We start from the raw sequence: 17,840 nt of genomic DNA on the forward strand, positions 1-17,840 counted from the left end.
TTTAAATGTAGAATTCCTAAAGTGTCTTCTCGGCTGTCACTCACCGAGAGAGAGTGAGAGAGTCACAGAGAGAGAGAGAGAGAGAGAGAGAGAGAGAGAGAGAGAGAGAGAGAGAGAGAGAGAGAGAGAGAGAGAGAGAGAGAGAGAGAGAGAGAGAGAGAGAGAGAGGCGCAAACAGTCAGTGTCGTAAGTCAACAGGCTATATTTAGCATTTAATATTTAACTCAGTGCCACTGTTGTCGTGATATGAAAACAGAGTGGCATTATAATTGCAAATTGCTCAATGGAAGAACATTTCTGTTATTTAGAAAACAAATCGATGGAGAGAGGGTCTTTATTGTACAACCGTTTGGATTCTATGGAACCGCTGATGGACACAAACGGAGAATTGAGTCATTTTAAGTGCATTACTAGCCAGCTCTAAATTGAATGTATTTGCCTAATCAGCTGCCAAATACTGCAGTTCCCTTGCAATAGGCAGCCTAACTTTCCTGGATATTAGTATGAAAAAGCATGAACATCTTCATAACTCCTTCACGTGATTAACTCTTCAGATATCAACATGCATTTTATTGTGGTTAAGTTCCCTTACACTTTATAAAACCCTCGACAGCCAATGAAACAAAGAGAGCCACATCAGCAGAGCCCTGGAATTGAATTCAATGAAATTGCTCTGCTAATTCTAATTCAACCAACACGTCTGAGCAGCATCGCAAGTCAGAGTTTCTGTTATTCCTTGTCTTGTTCCATGAATTATGGGGGATATAGAACATATGACAAAGATTCGACGTCTTCAAAGTACACATAAGTCCATGAATGCAGTGTGGGTGCAGTTTTTCTGTGGGGTTGCAGTTCTGAAACCTTTAATGGATAGAGATCTCAGCGACACCGCCGTTCTCTGGGCAGATGATAAAGGCAAATGGCACCGGCTGCAAAGATCTCCTTGGTGATAAAGTGAAATTGGCTCAGTAGCGGTAAGTGCTGATTTAAGGTGCATAATGAGGATTTAGACTCTACTCCAGAACCACTGAGGATAATGGCATCAGGAGCTCTCATATTCATATCTATCTCATATATTATAAATAGCTTATTAAGATTCTGAACAAAGGCTTATCTCTGGATAGAGGAGAATAGACTTAACTAACAGTAAGCTTGATATGATACTGCATTGAAAGTATTTTAGGTAACTCTATAAAGCCCAATCATACTTATTCATATAGTACATTCAATACATATTGTACCATATTATGTAATATCCATAACAACTAGGCTTTTTTAATACATGTTGGTCTTCTATGCAAGCCTTTTTATTTATTTGACAGTGTCTGCAAAAAGCAAGCTACCCGTGTCCCATTAAATCAACATGTCAAGAATTGCCTCTTAGATCTTTATTCCTGAAGAGTTTGAGTATCATACAATGTCATTGATGGTTTTAGTAGGATCAGGTTCCATGGCATTGATTCAGTAAATATACTGGTAATGGGGCTGCTGCAGACCCTGTGGGTATATAAAGATTATAGTCATTAATAATAACATTATTGCTTTAGTTAAAGAGGGAGCATAATAGACTCTTAAGACAAAGGTGGTTACTTTTTCCTAAATATAGGTCCACCTCTAAATCTATACCTATGCGGTGACAGTTAACTCGAAATTTTGGTGCACATGTTTTAAATTAAATGTCGAATAAATAATAATGTGAACTTCAAAACGACTGTTCGAGAAGGCATACATGACCATGTGTTCAGTTGTTTTACTTCCATGTAAAAGAGGCATTGTACAGTACTGCTCAGGACATTTGTCAAAATGCCATAAATGCTTACTGCCATGAATAGTGCCCTAAATAGTGTACTGTGTGTTGTGTAATGGTTACGTTGTGCTTATAAAGCGGTAGTATTGGCCCTTTCAACGTCAGTGTTACCTTGAAAAGTAAGTTCACGTTGCTTAATAAGATTGTGCCCAGTTCCAATCTGTCACATGATGTCGACCATGCATTTGCAAATATAGATTGCATCGTCCAGCAACATACAGTACGCTTGCTGAACTAAGAAAATGTGTAAAATCTCACATGGTAAGATATCCTCCTATACATGAAATACCAAGAATACCGCCGTGAACAAACGTGGAAATGGAAACAAGGTCTTATAGTAAAGGCTGAACATCTGAGTCTATTACCTTTGTCTAGCGAAGACAATAATAGTAGCATGCATTTAACAGAACGTCGCCACACAATTGTACATTCAACAACAAAAGCAGCCAACTCAAATCAAATGTATCTAGCCTTCTCCACCGTAAATTAGACCAATGTAATGTAGGTTTTCCCATTTTGTAAACCGTATGGCTTTGTGCAAATGTTCGGACCCATTGTAAGTAATGTCACTGTTCAAATCATCTCCGTAAAATAATAGAGCAATAAATGTCATGCCAGAAATGAGAGCGAATCTGTTTTGCATGCGGTTAGTGTGTTGTACATGCCAGATTGTGCTAATCATACATTGTCCTGAAAAAAATCAGAGGTCTTTCATCATAGCACGTATGCTTCCATCCAGGAACAAATGTTCTGTATTCCGTCACCCCCCTTTATATAAGGTATATCTGTACGAATGTATACACTACATTTTCTTGAGTATAAGAATCGTGTCTTTTAATACATTTGAAATAATACAAGGGTTGGAATAAAGGTAGGGGTGTAATAAGTTAAAACGGGTTGCCCATTCTACGTGAAGCGGTCGGAATTCATCTTTCTGAGTTTCGGGGGCAGGTGTCCGTCCATTCGGCCCCCTACCCCCCCTCCCCCCTGCATCCTTAGCAGCTTGGGGGGCAAGTCTGCCACGGATTGGCTGATGGGATCGGAGCTGATCTTGGAGACCATCTTGTTCATCTGCTTCTCATCGGAGACGCCGGGGACGGAGCTGATGCGCTGCAGCTTCATGGGCAGCTCCCCCATGCTCCCGGGGTAGATCATCTCCGAAGTGGTGGAGCTCATCCTCAGCAGCTTCCTAGGCATGGGCAGCCCGTCCCGGCCACAGCCGCCCCCTTGCATCTTCTGCAGCTTGGATGGCAGCTTGTTGGTGGTGCTCTCCTTGTCCTCCAGGTTCTCCAGGCAGTCCATGGAGCTGTTCTTCCCTCCCTCGCCGCTGTTGCACAGGGACGGGGCCATGAGTGGAGAGGACATGAGTAGGTTTTCCTCCTGCTCCTTCACGCTGTACGGGGGAGTGTTGACCTCAAACGTGGCGTGGAACTGGGAGTAGTCCACCTTGAAGAACCCCTCCTCCAGGGAGATGACTGGGAAGAAACGATGTCCCCATAGAACCTCGTCCTCAGTGTAAGAGGTCCTCGCTTGGCAAGTCATCCCTGTCAAACACAGACAAAACAGAGAAACAAGAAGATCATGGTTGATTAGATTGATTATCATTATTGCAGGAAATGAACTTGATGACTTCGACTCCATGCAGAGAATTATGTTCAGATTGTCTGTGCACAAGGCACACAAGGCTAATGCTGTGGAGATGAAATATTTGACTAGCACAGCGTTAAACAAGCGCTTCAGAATCAAAGAGCAACCCTTACTCAATTACATGCCTGGCGCAGTGCCAATTAAGTGTTCATAAACGATTGTTTTCATTCATCAAACAATATCACTCACAAAATGTACTTGATTAATTAGTACATTTAACAGAGGAATTTGCCTACAAAGAAACTATTATTTGATGCTCAGGTTCCATACAACACTAATTCCTCAGTAATTTGAGAAAGAAGCAGAGAATAGCTGAGTCAGTACTGGCCTAGAGGCCATACAGTAATGACTTATTAGATGAAAAGCACTACCATATAAACAATGTTTGCTTTCAGAGATTTTATCCTGTCTGACAAGAAAATAACTGAACCATTCCTTCTCCCCAATAACTCTTAACGTAATTAAAAAGCACACAACCAATTTCTTAATTGGTCATCATCTGTTATTGGTCATTCACTATATTAGTGCTAAAATTATGCACTACTAAAGGTGCCACTTTTATGCACATTTGTAACACGTATCTTCTTGTTCTCATTAATGTTTGAGCAGCAATACCGGGAGCCTGAAAATAAGCAGCTACAAGCATTCATCTAATACATAATGCATACAGTACAGTAAACCCAAGTGGGATTCATTGTCTTTGGCGGAGTACAACATTAAAATGAGTCTACATCTTTATTCCTAAAACACTGTTTTCATTTTGCCTTTCATTGATAGGGAAACAATTGTACAACATTAAAATGACTCTACATCTTTCTTCCTAAAAGACTGTTTTCAGTTTGCCTTTCATTGATAGGGAAACAATTGCTCTTTCAGAGGCAGTGAATCGTGTTGACACTTTAAAAAAAGTTTCCCGAAATGAGTAGATGTCTTCTATCTAAGTCACCCTGGAGTCTTTTGTTACTCATCAATTCAGTTCATACAGTGACCTTGGTTAGGACCTAGAAGAGAGCATATCAAGATAATCAAATGACTTAAGTGCTGGACCACAGGAAGCTTAGCAAAGACAAGGGTGCAATGGGTCCAATGGACTTTCCTGACAACTCTCTTTGGGAAGTTAAAAGATGTATTACCATTCATGGGACTTCAAATTCAAAATTCAACTATGTGGACACCCCTTCAAATGTGTGGATTCGGCTATTTCAGCCAATTTCTACCCTATTAGAGCTGCCCAGGTCAACTGTAAGTGCTGTTATTGTGAAGTGGAAACATCTAGGAGCAACAACGGCTCACCCGCGAAGTGGTAGACTACACAAGCTCAGAAAACGGGACCACGAGTGCTGAAGCGCGTAAAAATCGTCAGTCCTCGGTTGCAACACTCACTACCGAGTTCCAATCTGCCTCTGGAAGCAACGTCAGCACAATAACTGTTCATCGGGAGCTTCATGAAATGGATTTCTATGGCTGAGCAGCCACACACAGCCACCATTGTGGTGTAAAGCTTGCGTGGTGTAAAGCTTACCTTCATTGCACTCTTGAAAAAATGGAGTGTTGAATCACGCATTACCATCTGGCAGTCTGACAGACGATTCTGGGTTTGGCAGATGCCAGGAGAACGCTACCTGCCCGAATGCATGGTGCCAACTGTAAAGTTTGGTGGAGGAGGTATAATGGTTTGGGGCTGTTTTTTATGGTTCAGGATAGGCCCCTTAGTTACAGTGAAGGGAAATCTTAATGCTACTGCATACAATGACATTCTAGACGGTTCTGTGCTTCCATCTTTGTGGCAACGCTTTGGGGAAGGCCCTTTCTTGCTGCAGCATGACAATGCCCTCGTGCACAAAGTGAGGTCCATACAGAAATGGTTTGTCAAGATCGGTGTGGAAGAACTTGACTGGCCTGCACAGAGGTCTGACCTCAACGCCACCGAACACCCTTGGGATGAATTGGAAAGCCGACTGCGAGCCAGGCCTAATCGCCCTACATCAGTGGCCGACCTCACTAATGCTCGTGGCTGAATGGAAGCAAGTCCCCGCAGCAATGTTCCAACATCTAGTGGAAAGCCTTCCCAGAAGAGTGGAGGCTGTTATAGCAGCAAAGCGAGGACCAACTCCATATTAATGCCCATGATTTTGGAATTAGATGTTTGACGAACAGGTGTCCACATACTTTTGGCCATGTGGTGTAGATAAGATAGGTCATATGAGAAAGGTTTCTGCTATACTCTTTTAGCAAGCTCAGTGTGGTCAACCATGCTGCCATCAAGGCTCAGTGAAGGAAAGTTTAAAGTTTACAAGGTTCAGTTCCATAGATTTAAGATATACTCGATCATGAGCAACAGGCATCGTGAATGCTTAATAAACACTCCACTCATATCCCCGTAAACAAATTAATATAATGAGGGTTGAATGACAAGGTTTGAATTAATGAGCCGCAACATGAATTTGTTTTACATAAAGCTACGGGTTCATCTTCAGGATAACCCTCCCGTCCCTGTTATTCGGCAGATGCTATCGTAATTACTGTTACATGATCTGATTAATTGCATTGTATCAATTCACCCTGAGCAGAGCTCCATGCAACAACCTTTTGTACATTTGAATGTCTAGGAAAACATGGCTACGGAAGGCGGTATTTTACACAGCCGCCCCATAATTAATTTCATGAATTCATTAACCAAAACGAATTATAACAGAGATGAGATCAACATCTTAACATTTGTCAGTCCAGAACATTGAACTGAGCCACTTCTTACGTTTCCTTTTAACTAAGCATGCAAGCTATAAAAACGCTAGAAGCACTTGTGTTCTTGGAGCCTTGTTCAAGTCCATTAAAAGCTGAGTGGCTGCCCTGGTATAAATATCACGCATTGTATACTAACTACTAGCCTACTAGTTTAAAAATGTTAATGCAGCAATAAATGAATCAGAACTCTTAAGGAATTAATTAATAAGCGTTCAAAGAAACTAAAGATCATGTTACAGTAGGTATTGTTTATCCTTAATTGAAGCTATGATCATCTGTGTTTCTGCCACTGTTTCCACGGTCCATGCAATAATCCACTGATAACAGCTTTTAATAGTCACAGTCAAGTCACAGATGTGCCCAAGGGAACATTGAGTACGGTCAGAGTATTCTGAGTATTATTTCTGCCCTATCGCTCTGCAGTTCTGAGTGCTTTCGTGTCGAGTGCTCTATTGTCCCTCTAACCACTCTGACATCGATGCAAATGGGATCCAAAATCAAATCAAACACTTATCATTAAAATAGTATCTTCCTTTTAAAACTCCCCTGACTGTGATTGATCAATTTGAAGTAAGAAGTTCAACAGCAGGTTGAAACTGAGTGGAAAACATGATCCTAGTGGATGTTGTTTCAAAGCCTAAAACAACGAAATGGACAGTGCATTCTAAGGTGATGATTAATTCAAAACACCCATATGCATGTTAGAGCTTATGCATACCCATAGGCCTACAGTTGAAGTTGGAAGTTTACATACACTTAGGTTGGAGTCATTAAAACTCGTTTTTCAACCACTCCACAAATTTCTTGTTAACAAACTATAGTTTTTTGGTGAGGACATCTACTTTGTGCATGACACAAATGTTTTTTCCAACAATTATTTACAGACAGATTATTTCACTTATAATTCACTGTATCACAATTCCAGTGGGTCAGAAGTTTACATACACTAAGTTGACTCTGCCTTTAAACAGCTTGGAAAATTCCAGAAAATTATGTCATGGCTTTAGAAGCTTCTGATAGGCTAATTGACATAATTTGAGTCAATTGGAATGGTGCCTGTGGATGTATTTCAAGGCCTACCTTCAAACTCAGTGCCTTTTTGCTTGACATCATGGGAAAATCAAAATATATCAGAAAATAAATTGTAGACCTCCACAAGTCTGGTTCATCCTTGGGGGCAATTTACAAATACCTGAAGTTACCACGTTCATCTGTACAAACAATAGTATGTAAGTATAAACACCATGGGACCACGCAGCCGTCATACCGCACAGGAAGGAGACGCGTTCTGTCTCCTAGAGATGAACGTACTTTGGTGTGAAAAGTGCAAATCAATCCCAGAACAACAGCAAAGGACCTTGTGAAGATGCTGGAGAAAACAGGTACAAAAGTATTTATATCCACAGTAAAACGAGTGCTATATCGACATAACCTGAAAGGCCGCTCAGCAAGGAAGAAGCCACTGCTCCAAAACCGCCATATAAAAGCCAGACTACAGCTTGCAACTGCACATGGGAACAAAGATTGTACTTTTTGGAGAAATGTCCTCTGGTCTGATGAAACAAAATTAGAACTGTTTGGCCATAATGACCATCATTATGTTTGGAGAAAAAAGGGGGAGGCTTGCAAGCCGAAGAACCCCATCCTAACTGTGAAGCATGGGGGTGGGTGGCAGCATCATGTTGTGGGGGTGCTTTGCTGCAGGAGGGACTGGTGCACTTCACAAAATAGATGGTATCATGAGGCAGGAAAATTATGTGGATATATTGAAGCAAGACCTCAGTCAGGAAGTTAAAGCTTGGTCGCAAATGGGTCTTCCAAATGGACAATGACCTCAAGCATACTTCCAAAGTTGTGGCAAAATGGCTTAAGGAGAACAAAGTCAAGGTATTGGAGTGGCCATCACAAAGCCCTGACCTCAAATCCCATAGAAAATATGTGGGCAGAACTGATAAAGCGTGTGTGTGCAAGGAGGCCTACAAACGTGACTCAGTTACACCAGCTCTGTCACGAGGAATGGGCCAAAATTCACCCAACTTATTGTGGGAAGCTTGTGGAAGGCTACCCGAAACGTTTGACCCAAGTTAAACAATTTAAAGGCAATGCTACCAAATACTAATTGAGTGTATGTAAACTTCTGACCCACTGGGAATGTGATGAAAGAAAGAAAAGCTGAAATAAATCATTCTCTCTACTATTATTCTGACATTTCACATTCTTAAAATAAAGTGGTGATACTAACTGACCTAAGACAGGGAATTTTTACTAGGATTAAATGTCAGGAATTTAGTTTAAATGTATTTGGCTAAGGTGTATGTAAACTTCCGACTTCAACTGTATGAGCACAAGCCCCCAAAAATCTGAATTAAACTGTTTTTGGTACTACATAATTGGTCTAGCCTATACTCCAAAATTAACCTCCTTTGGGTGTAGACTGTATTTTTATGCATACTGGATGGACTGGTTACCTTATACTGCGCTCTAAACTTTCTATCCATTCATCTGGGAGAGAACATATAGGCCTAGGCGATGCTGTTTCATTGATTGTGCAGGGCGGCTTACAGAGTTTAGCCTACAATTTTAGTGAATTTGTATTTGATTTTGAATAGTAGGGCATTTTAAAAATATTTTCATAATTAATAGGCTGACACTTGACCTTTTAGCTACATAATATCTCACCACCATGCGTTTCCATCTCCTCTTCTCTCTCCTTCATTCCTTCTCGAGCGCACAGAGATACGGGCTGTCAACAGTTGAATAAAATATGTTGAGTTGTGAAAACATGTTACTATAGATATATATCCGAATAGATTTCACTTGGTTTCCCAAATTAAGCACTGGGTAGCTGGTTGGAGAGCCCATGGTGTACAGAGTTTAGGAGGAATATCACCTTTCGCATGTTCCTCAAACAATGGTTGATGCAAGGAGTGAAATAACCGGAGTAGCCTACTGGCGGGAAAGCGGCCTCCATTCGCTTTTTGAGTTATAAGAATGTCTTTCTTCCCCTGCCCTTGTTCTTGCCCATTTGATAATGGGTCATTCTAAATCTAAACTGATTTTACATATTTGTAAAGATTAAAAGATGATCAGAACAGTGTTTGAAATCCTATAATATCAAATTATGGCCCAGGATTTCTAAACATATCTTGTCAGCTAATTGAACAATCCTACAGCCTATGGCATGATACAATGCCAGATAGCATACAGTAGGCCAACTCATATTCAGTTTAAAAAAAATACATTTTCTTCATATCATAATGTTTAAATAATTGATTTATTGTGATAGTGTATATTACATAGATTTATTCGACTTTTTAAAATGTAGATAATCCAAAGGCGTGCATAAGCGGCTTGTATGCGTGGAGGGCTGGAGATGCTAAACGTGTTTATGTTAATTAACGGCCAATTACTGTGAGACCGGCAACCTTTTGCATGACAATAACCTCTGACAAAATGTCACGACTGCCACAGCCCTAGTCATAACACATGTTTATCCACAGGCATATGTGACTCATTTCAGGAAACTACTTCACAGGAGAGCCATTTGAACGTAAACGTTCTTTTTTTTAATCAAAATGCGTTTTTTTGGCAGAAGTACTTTCTGGAACATGTGAACTTTCATGCGCCTTAATAACAAACTTGTATGCATCTGTAAATATGACTAAAATTGTTAAATTAAAAGCCTAGCTGGTTTAGCCACAGAAAAAGTCAGCAACCTTCCCGCTAGCCATGATTGGCTGAGATAATGTAGCACGCTTCTGTCTATAATATGAGCTGGTCAGTATGTGTACGTAATCCTTTCGAACGCGGCTTTTTTTAAAAGATATCACGTAGTAGAACTGCATGAGAGTTGTGCTCCACTTTCTCTAGGACCGAGTTTTGAAATCAGTGGAATTACATTATGATAGCTAAGGAGATGGAGAAAATGCTGGCGTTTGATTACAAATATCCATATGGAGTCGAAAAGAGAACACACAGAAGGCTGTTGTAAAACACCTGTCTCTGGATTACATCTTCACAATAAGGGCATCCGTGACAAAGAGAGAGGAGCGTACATCCATGTATACATGTAAGAGTCTAGTCTAGCTTGCTACATTTTCAGATATTACACATTTCGAATTTTGTCAGAAAGTCGTTTTCATTTCAAATTAAAGTGTACTGTTAGCTAGCTAGCTAATGTTAGCTGGCTGGCTAGCTACCTAAGGTTACGTGTATGATCTGTGTAATAATATTATTTGTATCTCAGAGCCATTTGCATTGCTAGTTATAGCCTAATCTTAGCTAGCTAACATTGAACCTGGTTGGTTAGCTAAATGCAGATTCATGCAGGGTAGTAACATTATGAGTTAGGATTGTAATTAATTGTTTAGCTAGCTAGTTATATGTCTAAACAAAAGACTCCGCTATGCAAGTAACTATTTCAATAGAATGTTTATAATGTCACTGCGACAACTGTCGATAGACGTAGCTGGTAAATTCGCTCTGGCTTTCTAGTCCGATTTAAGAGCACTCTCGTCTGAGTGTGCCAGAGCACAGAATAACTGACGAATTCACGAACACTCAACACCCGTTGAATAGGGCCAGTGTCAGTAAACATTGCAAAAAAAAACATAATTAAATTGTTGCAAGCAGCACAGTTGCAGTCACCAATGCTCTGGACAACATAAAAACAGCCTAACCAGCTCTGCTAGGGAGAGTAAAATGGTCAGAGTGAGCTGTTCTCTCATTTGTGTCTGGAAGTTGTTAGCAAGCTAGCCAATGTTAGCCAGTTAGTTTGGGTACTTGACTGCTGTTGTTAGGTCAGAACTCTTGAATCAACCCTATTTTTCGGCCAGAGCGTCCAGTGTGCGCTCTGGACACTCCGAGACCGAAACGCTCTGAATTTACGAACGGCCAATCTGACAACACTCTGAATTTACGAACACCCAGAGCACACTCTGGCCCTCCAGATTAAATTACGAACACACCCAGCCTTTAGTCTTGAAATCTTTGGTTGTTTAGTACATAGCCTCACGTGAATCCTTAAAGAGATGGGTGGGGCTAAAGCTTAAAAGGGTGTGAACAATGCTGAATGGGTGTAGACAAAGGACTGCTCTCCAGTAGTAGTACCAAAACATTCAAAGGCCATTTTCTCAAAAGTGAGGTTACAAGTTGATCAATTTTCAAAGCAGAATTACTTTCCCATTGTTCCTCAACTGTGGTGTATGATATATCATTTTCTAGCTCCGAGTCTCTACTTTTATCCAAAGTACAACATAATTTCAAATTTTGCTACACAAGACCGAATCGAGCCGGTCAGTCACAGAGAAGCTCAACCCTCTAGCATTTGTGTAGACATGCCAAAGCACACTTCTTCAACACTGGTATTTTGCTTGAACCCTCAGTTATTCCTGCATAATTTGACCACCAATAACAGCTTGCCTATATTATCCAGATATGAAACTTTTCTTCTAATATAATAATATATGCCATTTAGCAGACATGTTTTGTCAAGGCGACTTGCTATATTAGTCAACAACACTGTAAGCTAAAAGTCACATCCCAAAGACTGCCAGAGATGCAGAACATATTAAAAATCAATATAACACACCACTTAATGGAACATAATCAGTAGAGGATATTAAAATATTGTGATAAAGTTCAACGGAACTGGCCCGGAGGGTGTGACAGGAGTTTTTGAAGCCACAAATAAATAATTTTGTTTCCTCCATTTATTCTGTTACATAATAATACTCAGTAATCTATAGTGATTGGCACACGATAAGGATAATCACACTGCTTATCTGAATCAAACTTGTGATGATTCACTGTTGGGTAACTCTGTTTTCTGACCTGCATCCTATTGAGTGGCTTCATATTGGAGGAGAGCCCAGCTATTTTGTAAAAGCACCATCGACAGTATTGCAATAAGGTAATTTGGTTGTTGTGTGAGTAGGTACCTTCCCTGCATCCATATACTAAAAGCCATCAACAATCTCAGTGAAGAGGCTGCTCTGTGATTTCCCTTCCGTTGGGAAAAAGAAACAATTACAGACAAATTGCCATGATAACCATTTGGAAACATGGAGGTGATATGAGTACAATTAAACACTGCAAAACATTTTTATTGTGAACTTTAGAAGAGCAGAGAAAGCAATTGTAACAATGACAAGAAAAACATCAGAAATTGTGCTACAGCTGTATAGAAAAAACAAGTGTGGTTGTTTTTGTTTTAATAAAACCTTACGTAATCGTCATACCTACCTGGAACTGTGTGTTTCTATGGAAACCAAATCTACCAACGATACGTGAGCATATACACACCATATAAAGGCTATTTGGATCGTCACCTTTGAGTGCAACTCGAGGCAAATGTGGCGTACATACAATATCCAACACAAAAGTATATTTATTGTCTTTGACCATCCCAAGCGAAACAACCATCCTTAAAACCACTGGTTATATCACTCAACACTGGATGATGCATCATGTCCCTAGTTCCTGACCACGGGGACCTGGTTTGATTGCCTGTATGCCCCTGATCTGTTCAAGCACATCACTTCACCTCAAAGTGTGTTTGTTTTGGTCAAATCGTATATTGACTTATCAGTGATGGGATCTCATATTACAATAGCATCTTTAATAAACACATTTAAAGGTTATTTTATTCTCATACATCTCTATTACCATCTGTCTTGCTCTTTCATCCTCACGGACACAGACTGTGCTCTGTGTACAAACCTCTCTTTGATTTCCCAATTTATACCCTGTACTGTGCACTGCTGGATAGACCGTCTGTCCCAAGTCCAAACATGTCTTCAAAGTCCCGAAGAAAGATAGCAATGGTAGGGTCAGCTTGTTTTAGAGCCATCTCAGCATATTGGGTAATATCACTTTACACCTACCCTAGCCAAGTTTTTCTCAACTCCACAATGTACATCACATCAATGGAGTTGAGAGCGGACGACTTTGGGCGGACTGAACCTCCTACTATGTCGAGTCGCTGTCAGTCAATACTTGTAAAGAAGTACATTCTTAAACACGTGACGTGTACCTATGTTTGTCATCCGTAGCTGCGTGCCTTCCTTTGTTTGCTGAAAACTTTTGAATAAAACGTTTGTCAAATACATTTACTGACTGTTTCCTTGTTTGGACTGGCAGCGACTCGATGTATTCGGAGGTACACTCCGCCCCCCAGTCGTCTCAACCCAACTCCACCATGATGTACTGTACATAGCATGGAGTTGAGAAACCCAGCTACACCTACCCCAGCCTTCTCTGTATAAATTGGATATGGCCCTATCAATATTACTGCAAGATGATTAATTAATGTAAAGAATATTGACCTTTAATTAGAGGGCGATAATTCCAGGGACTGTTTTAATTCTAGACAGGATTTGAAACGTGATAAGTCCTGCAAAACACACTACTGTTTTCATATCTAAGATTATTAGGCCAGAAAACTGAGCTGTGAAAAAAACACTAAAACTCCCTTCTTTTTCCAATTGGTGAATCTACAAGAAGCCATGGGGAATGTTGTTCTTCAAATTTAATATACCGTATCTTTCTGATGCAATAATGTGTTGCTATTGAGAGAGTATTAAGGGCAGAGGATGTTGATCTCTCTGAGGTTGTGTGTTTGGGAGTCTATCAAAGTGTCAGAGGAATAGATGCAGTCCTGCTGGATAATACTGAGTTAGCTTTTGTCATATAACAAAGTTGAACAGCAGCCAAGTAGCTAAAGTGACAGGGAGATAAAACGGATTCTTTGGGTGCCGAGAATGGAAAGTGGACTAGCAGAAACCTTGCCAGTAGTTTCTGCTTGATGGTGGCTCACTAAGCTTACTGGCATTCATGGAGCAGAGTCTCTAACATAAGCTTATCCAGAATATGAAAGCCACAGGAGCTGTTTTCTGTTTGCTGCGTAGCTCAGTCATATGCTGGATATCAGGGGTGCACAACTCCATTGTCCCCAAACCTCGAGGACCAGAGTCCTGCATCCTGGCTGTCGATAGATACCTGTTTCATTCTACCCAGTTCTTACTTATCAAAAAATCCATACACATCATTTGACTTCAGAAACACAAAAAGTGCTTTTCTGAGCTTGTTTTACAAAACACCCACAACAACCTGCATTTTTTGGGGGAAACGATGAAATGCAAATGATGCTAAGAATTGACATATTTATGCAAATAGAGGATTGTTTGTTATTCAGATTAGCATGTTTCTGCACTTCGACACCCACAGGCCAAGTCACTGAGAGAAAGGTGGGCGAAAGGAGTCCTCCCCGACCTCTAAATTATATCACAGACAAGGATCTGCAGATGTAAGACAGCCTCTCACAAACACACACACACGCATGCACACAGCCACACACACACACACACACACACGCACAGACACGCACTCATCCACCCACCCTCACTCGCCAGCATATGGCTGTCAGCACAGTCCCCTGACATAGTATCAGGGCTTTAGAGGCAACTGAAGTGTTATGTATGAGAAAAAACGCTAGCAGAAGCAAGAATGGGAATCTGGACCGTGAATAGAGAATCACGACTCAACCCTCTTGTCCTTGCATCGGAGCACTGTTCAGATCATTTTGGAAATAAATGACATTAACATACGAATGCTTTAATAATTTACAAAATGGTGAGCAGCAACAATTAAATACCAATTCATCATGTTGAAGGTTGTTGCTGAAAAGCAGAAGAATACGTCCCTGCTTGACTACTTTTTTTATTGAAGAGATGCACTAAGCTAGAGCAGCATGGAGAAGCAAACTGACAGAGGGAATAAGCATCCAATACATGCCCGCTTTAAAAAGAGTGGAGCACCTATTTCTCAATGTCAAAAACACATATAACAGTTACTTAGTTCACCCCAATAAAACATTCCCAAATGTTAACAAACTCTTAAATCAACGTTTATAATATTGTAACGTGGTTCTTAAAGTTGGGTTTGAGGTTTTCTCCAAATCAGCTCTTAGCTTTGGAAACAAACCCATAACGCCCTACGGTCTGTGTCACACACTGGGGAAATGCAAGTCCATGCTCACCCTTAGCTACACTTAGAAATGGTGGTGATATGTGAACGCTTCCATACAGCCGTTACACAGTAGGTAGTTTAAAGCATAGCACAGAGAATTTTAGACCGAGCTTTACTTGGCGATACTTATTCAATTCCCCCACTTGGAAGACAACAGGCCATCTAAACTTCCATGTCTAGTTACAGGCGGTTCGTTTGAATTTATAAATTGTCTTGCAAGTCAGGAATTGAGGAAGTATCAATTTCCGATGGTTTCTGAACACTATAATTTGTTTACAAGCATGATAGCTGTACTTTTAGTTTATGGTTTACGCAGCTTGTTGGCCATTAGCCAATCAGCGTTTCTCAACTAGTTCAAAGCACAAACGCATCCAACTGGTTTTTCACGAGATCACAACTGCTAAATTCCCACCTTCCACTTGGTTTCGAACGCATAATTAGTTTGAATACGTGTGGGTTTCTCCGTAAGCGTAAAGACAGTAACAGTTGCATTTTTACCAATCAACTTTTTTTTGTTCAAAGTTTTAGACTATGCAATTGAAAACTTTTTATGAAGTGGGATACATTTGTGAGAATGAGGCGGACAAATCAGTCTGCGGGCACATTTAATCCCTGAGAATTTCTACTGCTATCAACAATGGAAGGAGGGCTTCAGCAAGAAGTTGCTTCGGTGGATGCTGCCCCTACCACCAATGTGACTTCTAAAGCATCTCAATCAGCAGCACTGAGCATTATCATGGGCTCGTGTGAGCATGGAAGTGAACCGGGTAAGTGAAAGAGTTAGCTTGCTACCTCTATGCTAACGTTCTAAGTTAACATCTTCCATCTAAATAACACCGATGAAACTAAAGAAGTGCAAACATGTCTGCCAGTTGTTGTTAGCTAAATGCTGGTCATATTATAGCTTGATGTCCACAATGTGGGTCATATAGCCTATACTGATAATAATATACAAGCCTATGAGCACCGTCTTAACGAGCCCAATAATGGACTAAAGGAACCTAACGTTACTCCTTATAGTCCAAGGAGCTTACATGTTCTGTTTAAAGGCGAATTGGCTCTGGCAGCCAAAACAGCCAAGTACTCCATCTAAACGTGAATCCATTCTCAATTGCGGTACAGTTTAAGAAAGAAAAAGCCCTCTACTTTCATATCACATATACACTAACTGTACACTGTTTTAACACAGTTTGCAGCCGACAGTATTTTTCAGTGACAACACGTTCGTGGCATCCATCTTCCGTTTACACACAGGTGTTCGGAGACGCAGATGGAGGCGTACCTGCGCTATTTAGCTGTCTTCCGTTTGTTTTCCCCCGTAAACAAGCACTGTAACATGGAAATAGGGCCTTTTGGGAACCCTAACACTATTAAAGGTGTGTAGTAATTGTAGCTATTAATATATATATATATATATATATATATATATATATACATATACATATATATACACATATGATAAAAAAGATACATTCCTTATGTTTCCAAAACCGATTTCTTTTGATGAATCACTGCTATTTTTGACATATATTATACTAAACAAAAATATATACGCAACAATTTCAAAGATTTTACTGGGTTAGTTCATACAAGGACATCAGTCAATTGAAATGTATTAATTAGGCCCCAATCTATGGATTTCACATGACTGGGCAGGGGTGCAGCCATGGGTGGGCCTTGGAGGGCATAGTCCTACCCACTTGGGAGCCAGGCCTAGCCAATCAGAATTAGTTTTTCCCCATAAAAGGCTTTATTACAGACAGAAATACTCCTCAGCACCCCTCTGACAACAGCTGAGGACATTCCTGCAGTCAGCATGCCTATTGAACGCTCCCTAAAAACTTGAGACATCTGTGGCATTGTGTCGTGTGACAAAACTGCACATTTAAAGTGGCCTTTTATTGTCCCCAGAACAAGATGCACCTGTGTAATGATCATGCTGTTTAATCAGCTTCTTGATATGCCACGTCTGTCAGGTGGAGGAATTATCTTGGCAAAGGATAAATGCTCATTAACAGGGAAGTAAACAATTTTGTGCCCAATATTTGAGAGGAACAAGCTTTTTGTGCATATGGAACATTTCTGAGATGTTTTCTTTCAGCTCATGAAACAAACACTTTACATGGTGCGTTTATATTATTGTTCAGAGTACTTTAGCTATAATTGTCTGTTTCTATTTCGTTTGCCAGCAATCACGATAGATAAAAACTAGCTTATGTTAGCTGTACCATTGAAGGTTAGCTATATTTAACGCACAATCACAATAGTTTTAGCAAATTGCAGTTTATTTTCTATTTCACAATTCATTGTCATTACACAAATAACATTTAGAATCAATATTGTCAGTGTCAGTCATTTTCGTTAGGCACCAGCTTACCATGTACAGTAGGCTACAGAAATTCCGATCTTGTGTTTGGGCCTTTCCATCAGTCTTTGTGGTTTTTATTTGCGGGGAGCATAAATTGTATACTTGTATACTAACAAATAATTAGAACCCATGTATTTTCAATAATATACAGCACCAACTACATACATATCTGATAGGGTCCATTATCTGCTACCTGGCTTTTAATGGAGAAGGAACAGTTGAATTGACAGGACATACAGTAACAAT

At 40.2% G+C, this 17,840-nt stretch overlaps 1 protein-coding gene across 1 annotated transcript in view; it reads right to left on the reverse strand.

The window, feature by feature from the left end:
- Nucleotides 1–316: 316 nt before the first annotated feature.
- Nucleotides 317–17,840, reverse strand: part of LOC129821336 (G protein-activated inward rectifier potassium channel 1-like) — a 43,327-nt gene continuing 25,803 nt past the window's right edge. Inside the window, exon 3 of the mRNA XM_055878907.1 lies at nucleotides 317–3,351. Coding sequence (XP_055734882.1) covers nucleotides 2,714–3,351 — 638 coding nt within the window. The 3' untranslated portion in view covers nucleotides 317–2,713. The remainder of the gene's footprint in view (nucleotides 3,352–17,840) is intronic.

This window comes from Salvelinus fontinalis, chromosome 23, assembly GCF_029448725.1.
Source record: "Salvelinus fontinalis isolate EN_2023a chromosome 23, ASM2944872v1, whole genome shotgun sequence".
NCBI classification, from domain to species: domain Eukaryota; kingdom Metazoa; phylum Chordata; class Actinopteri; order Salmoniformes; family Salmonidae; genus Salvelinus; species Salvelinus fontinalis.